Source organism: Anopheles arabiensis, chromosome 3 (assembly GCF_016920715.1).
Source record: "Anopheles arabiensis isolate DONGOLA chromosome 3, AaraD3, whole genome shotgun sequence".
NCBI lineage: Eukaryota > Metazoa > Arthropoda > Insecta > Diptera > Culicidae > Anopheles > Anopheles arabiensis.
In genome coordinates this window covers 45,040,100-45,053,945 of record NC_053518.1, presented here as the reverse complement: position 1 = coordinate 45,053,945, position 13,846 = coordinate 45,040,100, and the positions used below count along the sequence as shown (strand labels likewise).

General features: G+C 44.3%; 1 protein-coding gene across 2 annotated transcripts; it reads right to left on the bottom strand.

Moving 5' to 3' along the window:
* Positions 1–1,000: 1,000 nt before the first annotated feature.
* LOC120901794 (transcription factor SOX-3-like) lies at positions 1,001–13,435 on the bottom strand. Of its 2 annotated transcripts, none has more exons than XM_040310049.1 (3): positions 13,332–13,435; positions 12,179–12,512; positions 1,001–3,087 (listed from the first exon to the last, which is right to left on the bottom strand). In XM_040310049.1, exons 2-3 carry the CDS (start codon positions 12,349–12,351, stop codon positions 1,227–1,229), a joined length of 2,034 nt encoding a protein of 677 aa, XP_040165983.1. In that variant the 5' UTR covers positions 12,352–12,512; positions 13,332–13,435; the 3' UTR covers positions 1,001–1,226. The 2 variants fall into 2 exon arrangements, with proteins under 2 accessions (XP_040165983.1, XP_040165984.1); XM_040310050.1 differs by having other exon boundaries at positions 12,179–12,400; positions 13,332–13,427.
* Between the last annotated feature and the right edge of the window lie 411 nt (positions 13,436–13,846).

The following is a 13,846-nucleotide window of genomic DNA, read 5'->3' as shown; positions in this document are numbered from 1 at the left end:
TGGTGATGATGGTGATGATGGTATGGCGAATCCGGCGGAGGATGCTGTTGAATGTGGTGGTGATGGTTCGAGGCAGCAACAACGGCCGCTGCTGCTGCAGCAGCCGTCCTAGCAGCCATCGAAATAGTCGAAGACGATGAGGCCGGCCGATCATGCGATCGCAGAACACCGATTTCACTACCAATATTCATTGATCTACCCTCAGCAGCTGTTCCGGGTTCATCGCTATCATGCGTCGCCGATAGTGCTGTGGGCACCGTTACAGCTTGTACCAACCCTGTCGCACTGTCCACCCCTGCACTAAGACAGTAATTCCCAACAGCACTGCTTGCGGACGTACTTGCCACCGAAAGAAATCCGGTAGAGTCCTCGCGATCGGCACAGTTGGTACCATCACTGACACAATCGACCAAACCAACACCACTTCCACTCGTGAAGCCACCAAGCAAAGCAGCAGCAGCAGCCGCATGATGATGATAGTCGTGATGGTGATGATGATGATATAGATGATGATGATGATGATGGGGAGAGGGTGCCATGTGCATGCCGTGATGATAAGAATGGTGAGCATCATCATCGGGATCCACAGCAAGCAACGGTGGTTGCACATCGTTTCCATTGGTTATTGAAAATCCGAGGGCAGGAGTTACGGCGCTGATTAGTGCCGCATGGGAATGAGGAGACGAGGACATGAGTCCACCAGCTCCAAGGCCAGCACTACCAAGCGAAGCGGAGGCAGTTGTTGCATTTGATGTAGCAGGTCCCGCGAGGATCATGTTGCTACAATTATTGCTATTGCCAATAGCTGCAGCCGACGACGATGTGCCTGAGTGGTGTCGGTATGCGGATAATGGAGATGCACATAGTGGCGGCAATCGGTCAAAGGAATGTTGATGAAGGTTACTACTGCTGGTGAAAATTGAACCACCTGAAACGGAGGCTACCGCAGCAACCGATTCCTCCGTTGGAGAGGCAGCACTACCTCCATGATGGTCGGCGGCATTACTTCCTGCTAGTGCAGCGGGAGTACTGCTGTCATTACTATTGTTCCTGGAGTTGCATGGTGGCGTTGCTGCAGCAACTGTCGCAGTCGCATGATGGTTGGTGGACGCCGTCGAAGTAACCGAAGCGGATGGCGATGTTGATACCAGTGCTTTCGACACACGAAGCTGTTGCTGTTGGTGATGATGGTGCACCAAGAGGTCCGTCGCGGTTGCGGCCAACTCTCACATGTGTGAGATCGGTGCCATAGATCGCAGAACCTGCTGCTGTTGTTGTTGCTGTTGCTGGACCTGCTGGTGCTGCTGAAGGTGCTGATGCTGCGATTGAAGATCGGGCGACACACTGCTATTATGCTGATGGTAGTGTTGCATTAGATGATTGCGATGATGTTGCTGCAAATCTGAACCACCCGTCTGCTGCATATCCGGAACGTGGTACATGTTGATCAAATGACTCAAATCGGCTGCCGTCGATTGCTGCTGGTGGCCTCCGCCAACTATATATTCTCGCTTCATGGTTAAGTTGTTGTTGGTGGCGGACGCGATCGGACTGGGTGACACTGGTTCCGATTTCACGCTCGAATCACTGGGACTGTGGCTTTGGCAGGACAACGCACTTCCGGGCTGGTGGTTTAGTCCGTACGGGGATCCGGGCTGCTGCTGGATTGTCGTACTGTACGGCGAACCGGGCTGCTGCAGTCCACCTCCGCTGCCACCGTAGGGAGAGGTTTGACCACCAGATACGGTACCTCCTCCGCCTCCACCGCTTCCTCCACCGTACATTCCACCGTAACCGGCGTTCATGTAACTGTTCAGGGATCCAGCCGTAGTGCCGGAAGCTGCTGCCGCAGCCGCCATCTGCCCCATTTCGTACCGGTGGTGGTGATGGTAATTGCTCATGTAGTGCTGCTGAGACTGGTAAGCTGCCGCCGATGACGGATCGTGCATCATCGTGTATCCATTTGGCATATAGCCATTTGGAGGCATCTGGTGGTACATATCACGATTCGCTGCGGCTGCTGCCGCCGCAGCCGCTGCTGCTGCCGCCTGCTGCGCGGCCAATGTGGTCGACGATCCACTTCCGCGCATCCCGCTGCCCTCGTTCGTTTGTCCAGCGCCCAGCAACGAGCCCACACCGAGCGGATACTTTTCCTTGGCTTTCGTCAACGTCTTCGTCTTCCGGCGCGGCCGGTACTTGTAGTCCGGATGCTCTTTCATGTGTACCGCACGGAGCCGCTTCGCCTCGTCGATAAATGGGCGCTTTTCCGTCTCGGACAGGTCTTTCCATTGCGCCCCAAGTCGCTTCGAGATCTCCGAGTTGTGCATCTTCGGGTTGTCGGAGGCCATCTTTCGCCGTTGACCTCGGGACCAAACCATGAATGCGTTCATGGGTCGCTTTACGCGATCGGCGTTTTGTTGGGCTGCTTTGCTCGTGTTGTTGTTGTTGTGATTCACACCCAACAGTCCACCGGTACCGTGATGATGGTGATGGTGGCCACCGCCAGCGGTAATGTGATGCTGGCCAGTAGTAGTCATTCCCGTCGGCGAACTGTGCTGCGAGTGTCCTTGCCCTGAGACGAGACCGGTCGGACTCAGACCGGACACCGGCTGTTGCAGGGGGCTTCCGTAGCCACTGCTGTTGTTGTTGTTACTGCTGCTGCTGCTGTTGTTGCTGCTCAAACCGTGGCTCATATGGTGTTGCTGATGTCCACCACCTCCGCCCCCGACCAGGTGATGTTGCTGTGCGGCAGACGTCTGATGAGAGGAAAGCTGCGACAGACCGGTGTTCATCATGCTTAGCGATCCCAGCGCCCCATACGGCGAGGTACTGTGGCCATGCAGAGACGATGGGTGGTGCGGGGGCATTGTGGCATGTAGAATGCCACCCCCTTTCATATCAGATTCCATGGTCAACATGTTATTTTGCTGGTCGTTGTCGTCGTCGTCGTTGTAGTCGCCGCCGCCGCAGCCGTTGTCGTTGTCGCCGTCGTCGTCGTTGTAATTCTCCACAACAGTGGCAGTGCCACCTGAGGTGCTTGCAGCCGCCTGCCCCGTTTCACTAACGTGGTTGAAGAGTCCACTGTGTCTGTAGACGAACAGTTTTAAAATATACCGCGAATTATATTATAATACTCCAGGCTCATTAAAAATCCAACACCGAAAAGTAACACATTCACACACAAACATGAGATCAATTACAAAAAGCGCGAGCCACGTACTAGCATAACAGACATTGTGCTCTTTTGCAATGCTCCTATTGTTTTGATAACACACGGCATTCATCAACACATTTTCGATCGATCATACAATGCAAGCACTATCTTTCAGTTACAGACATCACCTTATAAGCAGGCAATTTACCCTTTAGCGCATGCACTGGAGTCAAACATCCTTTCAAGCAGACATCCAATGCTTCCTCGTTCTACGGATATTGGATTAGCTAACGCAGACACTATTCAGTATCTTTCCCAGCAAAGGACGAAACTCTCTAAAGCTCTTCAATCACTCAAACATTTCACCGTTTGCACTCGCTCAACTTAAGCCTTCAGGAGTGCCAGATTCCAGACTGCATCAGAAGCAGTATTCGAGCATACACTCACACACATACATACATTTAAATAGACACTAGGCACGGGGAGAGGTTGTACTTGTTATTCGTGGGGATTGCCTTGGATGATTACAATAATTATTGAATTAATTATTTGTGTTTACAGGATTCGGTGTAAAAATGTATGAATCCCTTCCTGTTTCTTGTGTCTTGGTCTTCATCGCACCACTAGAATTGACGCATAAACTGACACATTTACCACAAGGTTATGAAATTCCAGACAACAACAGTTCACTGATTGCACTGATTACTCTCTGCACTGAGGCGTACTGGATGCATCACCCTAATGAGCTTAATGTTTACGATGATCACGTCCACATGGCATATGTTAGTCTTCCAAAAACTCGAGTGATGCTTTTTCAACGAATCAAATTTCGTCGCAACATTAACTCATGATCCACTTTTACACACGGCTCACTGAGAAGGCAACAACATCGGTGCCTTTCTTTATGCCTTAAGCGATAAATAACACGCGGGCTGAAGTGTTACAGCTCTGACCCTTTAGCAAAAATACGTCAATATACCGCCGCGGAATCAGTAACGTGCGGAGCGGACGCGATGCCTAACCACCGGGGACCGAAACGCGAGAGAATTACGACACACTTGCGAACGCAGCACCTTTCCGTTTTACTATGAGGGCTCGTTCGTGGCGAAGCTTGTACCGAACCCCGAGCGTTTTCAAAAATCGTAGCAAAAGCGTGTGCTTCTGTGGTCGTTTCTCCCGGCACAACCCAACCAACCGAGGAGTGCTGTCACGCTAGAACCCACACATACAAACTCACGGAACGGAACCGGGCCGAACACATCTATCCACACACAGAGAAGACACGGGGAAGATAGCGCGCGACAGGCCAGCCAGGTCACAAGGGTTCTTCAGGTTGCGAGTAGGATAAGCCTCCGCACTATTGGAGTATGTTGCTGCGTACTCTGCATCACGTTCGGTGTGATGCGGATGAGCGGAGAAGAGCGAGCGGAGCACCGAACCGAGAGCATCGGGTCTGTCCGAGTGCCGTGTAACCCGTGCAGGCATCCCCTCCAACAATTCTAGGGACGATACGGGACCAATCAGAGTGAGAGATCTTCGGCGGCCTACACCGCTACCCCACCAACACACTCTTAACAGAGCGCGATGCTCTCACAGCATAAATATGAAACTGCTGAGAGTGTGCGTAGTTGTGAGAAGTAGCATAATCATCACACCACCAAACCTCTCGGTCTCGCTAAGGGTGCGCACTGGCAAGACAGCTGCACGAATCGGCACAGGTAAGTTCCGACAAAGCGTCAGGGTATCATTTGCTCTCGCTTCCACTCACTACTGACCGCGACCCGACCCAAGCCATGCCAGACAATCTGGCTGCAACGGGGTAGCGCAGTATACCGCTCTGCCTGGAAAGCAAACACGCGTTCATACTATGAACAAAAAAACGACCAGCTTTGGCAAGAGGCGTGGCTACATGCAGCAAGACATGTTTTATGGTACGTTAGGGGTTGCAAACAACGTTGCCAAGTTTTACACCCTTAGCAATGATGTTGCTATAAAAATCAGCGACTGAGATGACAACATTATGCAAACATGGTGGTGCGAATGAAACAGTGCACCGTAAACTCACTTTCACAATTGCGTTACGCAGGATCTTTGGCTGTGCTGTGTGCTATAAAATAGCATCATTCATTCGAGCGCAGACCATACCAATCCACCATTCATCATACCTTTTCTGTTCCGTGCATTCGATGTCCTTGGCTCGACGTACAGCAGAGTTTTGGTGATAGAAACATTTCACCGCAATCTTCTAGCGTGCAGCGGGACAATATTTTGAGAGCGTATCGCACATGTACGCAAAAGGCATATACTTTATGCCGTAGTGTTCCAGTTGAACATCGCCGACGGTATTGTATTGATCGATCGAGAGGAATTTTCCAATCGTTTCCAATACGCCACATTCCTTTTGCTTCCCCTCGACCACTCTCTTCGCCTTATCTTCACATTCGCCTTTAGAGCGTAACAGCCACCCTATGGTTCGTTCATTGATTTCTTATTCCTTACATAAAAAGGCAACACAAGACGATTTGATGATAGGTTTCAACTTGCATTGAAGAGCCGAAAAAAACAAGACCACGAGAGCAACCTTAGTAGGGAGTGGAAATAAAAAACAATCTACTTATTGCAACACAGCATTTCCACGTTTTTCCACGATTGCGATGAGCGCGTAACGACGATGATGATGAAATGATGATAACAATTTAAATAATAGCAATAACAATAACAATCATAATATGAATCATTCATGAACATTTTTATCTTTCATTCGCTAAGTAATCGTTCATTCAATTGTTTTGTTTTTTTTTTAATTTGCACTCAAAAACGAGATGTTAAAAAAATGTCTTTTTAAAAACAATGAATGTTATTATATTTTACATTACACTAAGATATTCCTTAAAGTAGAAAAAACGAAAAGAAATTGCTATGCTGACAACAGTAGCATGTACATTCCAATGTTTAAACCGATGACCGTCTATGGACGGTGGATGCATGACGTCACACATTACAATAACGAAACGACAACAACATCAAAACTTTAATAGGGCTTCATCAAAGACACATCACCGTATCCTATTGCGTGCGTTATCCTGCAACAACTGTATGCATGGTACAACTATAACAAACCGTAAAATGCGACAGCCAAACAGGGGCCACGGTGAGATGATGGTGTGTTTGCAAACCGGCGCACTGCAAGCAGTGCAACTGATCATGTAATCCTGTTTACCCAAATACCCACCCATCCAAAATAGAAAGAAGCGGGAAGAGAGGCAAAGGATCTCGTGCAATAGAAGTAAAAAGATCGAATGTGACGGAGCGAGTAGTGTAGTGCCGACAACAGTAGCGAAGTGAAGTATGGCTTCGCTCCGTACAAGCAAATAAACACTTCTTACGTCCCCTTCGCTCGTGGTCGGACCACGTACGTTCTACACAGCGGAGCAGAGTTCGGTGTTTATTGTTGATTGTGTACCCGAAAATGTCCTTCTATAGGACGATGAATGGAGAATCAACAGGCGCACATATGAAACAAAGCAGCAGACAAAAACACTTTCACTCAACTTCTCCTTAGTGACACTACAGCTTCTGTCTCCAGAAGCACTACAAAGCCCGTGAAGGTTGACACCGTCTTTAACTCGTTGGCCTGCAGTTGTATCTGTTGCCAAAATACAAATTCGTTATTCAATCGCTTGCGAGTGTTGTTTACTTTATTTTAAGAAAGTCTTTCTATCATCGTCACATGTTTGTATAATAAAAACCACTATCGCTTAATCTTTTTGGTAGCAATTGTGGTTAGAGTTTTGACTTCACAAAATAGCTGGCTCTCATAGCAATAATGACAATTAGCACACAACTTGCTTGTGTTGTTTAACAATGAATTATCATGCGCTTCTTCGCTTTGTACACGATTAGATTCACGTAATTATCATTCATTCACTGCTTCTAATACATTTCAATAAAGCACTAGAAATATCTTTACATCTCGCTTCCTGCATTTATGTAAGTCACCGTATGCCCTAAAGAAAGAGCAAAGAGACGGGGTCTGTGTACAAGGGCAACTCGAAAAACAATACAGAAAGAACCCTTGTACTCTTTTGATGGAATTAGAAACACCATCTCACATGTTTTCTTCGGCCTAGGGTATAGCTTAAAAATGCAAAAATGCATGTATCGCAGGAAAATGTTAGCATGTTAATCCTCTTTCCATACGGATATCAACACTGATAATTGAACGACACAATGTTTGCAGTGATGCACTAACCTAGAAAGGATAGAATATCTACAAGTTAAAAAAAAATCTCAATCGTAACACGTTGCACTACAAATACTATAAAAACACAGCTCCTATTGCTCTAAACGACAGACCTTTTTCATACAGATTCTTCGCGTTATTTTTCGTGTATCGATGGATAGGTAAACTATAAGCATTGTTTATAACTTAAGGGGTCACTTTAATGAAAAATATACATAACAATAAGTAGTGTTAAGCAGTAAGTAGTAAGAAACATTACCGTACTACGTACATGAATATTTGATAGATGTGAAAAGCGATCGAAATGGTAAATTTTGTACCTCGTTACCTGTTTATTGATCTTGCAAACGCTAAGTTAAAAAAGCTAATAATAATTCGGTAAGCGCAAAGGCTGATAATAAAAATAGCTGGTCACTTGGTCATCAACTCGTACGACTTAGCAACATGCCCGTCATGGGTTCAAGACCCAAATGGACCATGCCGCCATACGTGGGACTGTGACTATCCCGCCTAGGGGGGGAGGGGGGGGGGTAATCAATAAGTCACTGAAAGCCAACCCCACAAGTGGTACAGGCAGGCCTAGACCGACAACGATTGTTGAACCAAAGAAGAAGAAGAAGAAGAAAAAGAAGAAATGCTAATAAATAGTTTAAGGTCTGATACTATTTTTAGTTGATGATCGCTATTACATAAAACATTATAAAATGAGAATACACGTTCCAATAAATCTGTCAATAATATATCATAATAAGTAATATGCTAATTTAAATCATTATACTAAGCATCAAAGCAAAGCTCATTGAAAAAAAAGTTTTTCAATTAAGGACAAAACACACAAAATACCACACGTAAACGTAAACCTTCAGTGCAATATGATATGGTGCGTTATATGTCCTGCCGTACGGCGAATTCTCACGCTCATCTCATACGCACATTAATAAAACTAACTGCACGTTTGTTCAACTTGAGGACAAAGCAATATTTGTAGCTGCCCACGAGCGTACACCCTCCTCTTTAGTACTCAATCTTTCTGAAGCTCGTTCGACGCGTTCCCTAATCGGCCCTCTCCTCCTTTAAGCCACGCTAACTAGCTATTAGTGCCAAACCCGGAACGAACCACCACCGACATTTTCCCCTTTATTTCTTCCAATCTTTCCCAATACTCCAAGCGTCCCCATTAGTCACTGCTTAAAAAAAAGGAACCTCCGCTCACTCCGGTAGCTTTTCGCTGTTACAAGCTTACCTTTACCGAAACAAATCATTATAAAATAGACCTCCGGCAAACAAACGCAAGCCACTGGACTTTAACAGATGTACCACAAAGAAACAACGCTATGGGTAAGGGGGAGTAGTGGTAGACTGGCAAAACGGGAACCCTAGCCAAGAAAAAAAATTAACCATAGTCATTAACCGAACCGACCATTACCGGCGGGCGCAGCGCAGCCACGACGTTGACGATGGCTTCAAGCCACAAGTAAACCGTAAACGTTTCTTTAGATGGTTTTGTTTTTTAGTTCGTCCTTCGTTTTGCTTTCTACCATCAAATGCCTGCCTGAGCATTCTGCCAGTTGCTCTCCATACCCTTATGATTTAGTTTTTTTTTATTCCTCTCCTGATACCTTCTTCCTCACCGCTGGTACAATGTCTTTATAAAATAAAGAAAGCTCGTTGTAATGAAAATGAAAAAAAGAGCTAGTGAATAAAATAAAAGAAGCGACACACCGAAAACTTCTGAGCTGAAAGCGTCTTGTACCAGATATTAAGGGAAGAAACCGCTATGAAGCAGCATCGTAGCACAGCCAGTAGCATAATTTTCATAACAAGAGCAAACCTAAGATTCGAGACGAAGAGGAATGCGAGCTAAAAAAACAATAAAAAAAAATGTATAAAAATGATGAAGAAAATAATCCATCCAGCCATCCATCCAACATTAAGAGCCCATGCGAAAAAAGTTAAATAGGAAGGTGTGTTGAATAAAAACACAACCATACACGTGGACAGCGCAGTTAAGACGGAAATGGTTAGCCCACACGACTAAACGTCTTCTGCAAGACAAACACAAACTTAGGTTACGTCCTGGGTTGAACGAAAAGCTGACGGTGTACACCCGGCAGGGCAGATATTGTAATGAATCTTAATCTGTTTGGTTCGAATGAAGAAATGAAATATATTGGTAATTCTTCTTCTTTGGCTCAACAAGCGATGTCGGTCAAGGCCTGCCTGTACCCACTTGTGGGTTTAGCTTTCAGTGACTAATTGATTCCCCCCATAGCAGGATAGTCAGTCCTACGTATGGCGGCTCGGTCTATTTGGGGATTGAACCCATGACGGGCATGTTGTTAAGTCGTACGAGTTGACGACTGTACTACGAGACCGGCTATTTTATATATTGGTAATTAGCAAAAGTAATTAACGGAAAGGGATTTTGGGTACTAGAAAATGGTGAACTTTTCAATCTCCGGTAAAAAGAATCTTCGATTCGACTATTCAATGATTAAATTGATAGCATTTCGTGGTGCTGCTTGATGACCACTAGAAGTAGGATAAAGATTGTTGCTATAAGAAGACAAAAAAATCTCCCGTAAGAATAATTAATCAACTATCCTACGTACAATTGTAACACTACTGCACAGCGCTGATGTATGAAGAGAGCGATGAAAAATTGCCTCGACGACCATGCGAACTTCTTCAGAGACCCATACGTCTCATGCTAACCCGTCCACACTGTGGGCTTTCTAATAGGTCAGTAAAAAACATCTTTTTTCTTTGTTAGCGGGGTAAAATAAGTACGGGCCTTAGGGTAGCCATGTAGTACCACAGCCTTCCCATGCGGAAGAGGAGAAGGAAGTTGAAACCTTCGAAGCAAGAATGAAAAATTATCATGTTCGGTTAATTAAGTTGATTGATTAATTAGTATTTTAAATTGCTTCCACGTTTCCAACGGCACCAAGCTTCTAAAGCAAGCAACATGTTCTCATGCTTTGAGCTCCTTCTTCTCTTGCCACAAACGGTGAAAGGTTAATATTGCAAAGAGCTTACAGTTGAATGCCCGGCTAAGGATAGCAAAACCTTACTCCATTAGCACATGATTATGAGAAAAACTAACTAACATCATGTACACAAATATACATAGGCCACTAGAGTATGCCTTGGTGACGTCTAAACGTTAATAAATAACCACACCTTTCGTAAAGATCAAAGACAAGTGGCGGTATCGATTTCTCCTACTCAAATGAACATAAAAAACTTTCTTTTAAGCACACTAGAACAGTGATCAGGCTTGTATTGTTGACATTCTTTTTTAAAAATTCTAATCAGTATGAAGTTCGAGGTTATCCATTAATTTATCATCTTTCATTTGTCCTGGTCGATTTGATGTAACAAAATTTAATCCCTTCTCTACGTATTGTTTAAACATGCTATATGTTATAAGTATGAGTAAACCCCGGTTCATCATAGGAATATAATACGGCAATGCAAAATAACAACTCGTCCTCCTGATGTACTTTCTTAAAAAGTGCAATAAACCAGTGAGTATAGATTAAGTTCAACCATTTAAATTCATTTAAAAGCCGTATTTCGCGCACATATGCACAGTATCTACCGTAAGGAGCAGAACGTCCTGTTAACCACTTTCACGTTCTCGCCGTTATTTTATATTTCCAGCACTTTGCAGTTTTATGACCTATACCAATACAATACTATTGATGTTCAAATATTGCATAGCAATGGAACGCCTAGAAAGCAATACGCCCTATACTATGCATTACAAAATTGAAGCAAGCCCCGGTTTGCTTGTCTCAAACAACAGAACAATTTTCATACAATAACACTAACCTACTATTGTGTGCCTTAGTTCTTTTGGATGGGAAAGGTCGTCTGTTTTGCGGCAAAAAGCCACAAGCGCGACTGAAATGCATACGGCTTTGTTATTGTTTTGTTTCGTTTCACACATGCGGAACACAACGCTCTCCTATCGTTGTGTTGCCAATACACGGAAACGGCGGCACGTTTCTTTACATACTGCCTGGTTTAGTATTGATTTTATGCTGGCAAATTGCTAACCGTAAAGATGTCTGGCTCGAGTATCCAGACCCATTCACCCACAATAACACAACAGAAAGACCCAGAATTCATTCATCGAAAGGCTGGCGTAATCCGCCAGTGTCCGATCTAAAGCTTTTTGTTCCGCAGGTGTGATAGTCATTCAAAGCCGTGTTTATAGGTTCAATGTTCCGAAGGGGGCCCCCGGTTCATCCATTCATTCATACAGGCGGCCATTCTCTGGCGGCTGGCAGCCATAGAAGGGCACCGCCATCTACCAGTGGTGTAATGTTTGCGCATTTCAAAAACGGCTCATCATCGACAACGTTCGCGGCAGATCATCATCACCAGCAGCAGCTCTAACTTTACAAGAGCAATTGAAGAGTCCCTTCTTCTCGCCCTTCTTTTTCCATTCCCTACCCTTTGCCAAATGTTCGTATTCATTGGTAAAATCCATTCGGCATGCCAATGAAATGATCGATAAAGTTAACAAATCGACTTGTGTTGCCTATTGCTAGTACTGTCACAGGCGCTCGGACTACTCGTGATTCCTTGTTTCCCGGGCGTGGGACGATTTGATACTCAAGTATAGAACACGTGGGGATTGAGATGAGCAGCAGGAGCAGAGCAAACGTTACATCTGTTTGACACATATTTCCCACAATGGCAAGCAACAACAAATACCGTTTGCAATGTGCTTTAGTCCAGCTAATTTATCGATTATTGAGTCTACATACCTTAACAGGGCCAACTTTTGAAGCAAGATATTGGAGAAAAATGCGTTATCATTGCTAAAGATGTTGTTTTCAGCGACGCTAGCCATCGTAGTAGTTATGGGTGACAATGCAGGCTGCTGCAGCTGATAGCGCAGCACCGTTTCCAGAACATCCTCGTCTTCTGATTCAAACATCTTCCTTTCTTGGGCTGCTTACAGGCTGTCTAGTACTCTACGGAACAAGCTTCGGTTGAAACCAGGCGTGTATTTTAGTGAAAATAAAAAAATAAATGTTTTGGTCAAAAGATGTACACTGTACGTGGCCAAGCAAAAAAAGATATGGATTTATCCAAGGCCTGAAAAAGAGAAAAGGAATAGATGGAGAAAAATAAGGGTATAAGGTGTAGCAATTATTGTTCACACGTATTTGATATAAACATAATTTCCCATTTTATATACAAGACAATTAAATACGAATGCGAAAGACAAAGATTTTGTTTATAGATGGATGGGCACGTGCTCTTTAAATGAATTTACGAATTCCAATGTTACGTACAAGAAGAAGGTAAATCAAAGCAATGTTTTTAATATACATACATCAAACTCACACTTTGATATGGTTCGAACACGATGCTGAAGTTTAAGGATTATTAGTTTAAAAAAAAGGCATTTTCCTCCTCAAAAGAAAGTTCTGAAAATATCTTCGTCTTCCCTTCCGAAGCTGGATGAAAGTTTGCCATAGCTGGTATTGTGCCATGCTCGATTGTGTCGTCACTTCTACGATCAGACCCGGCCGCGTGCTAATGAATGACCTTGAATGTGTATCAGACCGGGAAAAATGTTACGTAATAACAAAACCTTCATTGCATTTTTAATTTCAACAATAACATTGGCTACAATCGTTCACAACGCCAAACGATTCATGATATGGAGTTGTATAAAGTTGTATACATAATAGCGAATAAAGTGCACATGGTAAAGGAATTAATATATAACCTACAATTATGCCATGAACGTAATTGCGTGGTAAGCAGCACTCCACGCAAAAGAAAACAAACAAACTAGGCACATTAATCCCTTGCATTAGTTTGTCTTAGAGGAAACCGATTTAAATGCACACTTTCATATTGTTTTCGGTATTAAATATGGCCTGGCAATTCAGAACGCATGCTTACCTGCTTCAATCAATCCGCTCTTAACAAAAGAAACTTGACCTTTCTTCAATCCTTCCGAAACAATGTGGCACTTCCTGCTAAAACTGTTCGGTGTGTGCTTTGATTGACACTTCTTTGCTCGGCATCGCATGGTGGCCAACAGATCCGGCACCTTGATTGACCAAGATCAATACATGCAGGTGTTTGGGAAATTTGACTATCGTAAAATAGCGAAAAAAAAACATCCCAACAATGTTAAGTATAATGTTTAAGTACTTTATTCTCTTCCGAAATTTTGTTTAAATTTTTGGACAGTAACGAAGGAATAACATGCGTTAAAAACCAAACAAAAAATCGTTGCCATCGATCTCTCCGTTGAAGGTCACTGTAGCTGTCAGTTGCGAATGCGCTTTGTGATGATAACAAACGGCTTTTGTTTTCAATACGCGATCGTAGAAAATGGCCTACAATTGTGCGGTGCCGGTTCATTGATTCATACCAAATCTTGTTGCATTGCTGTGATAAAAAGAGTTTTA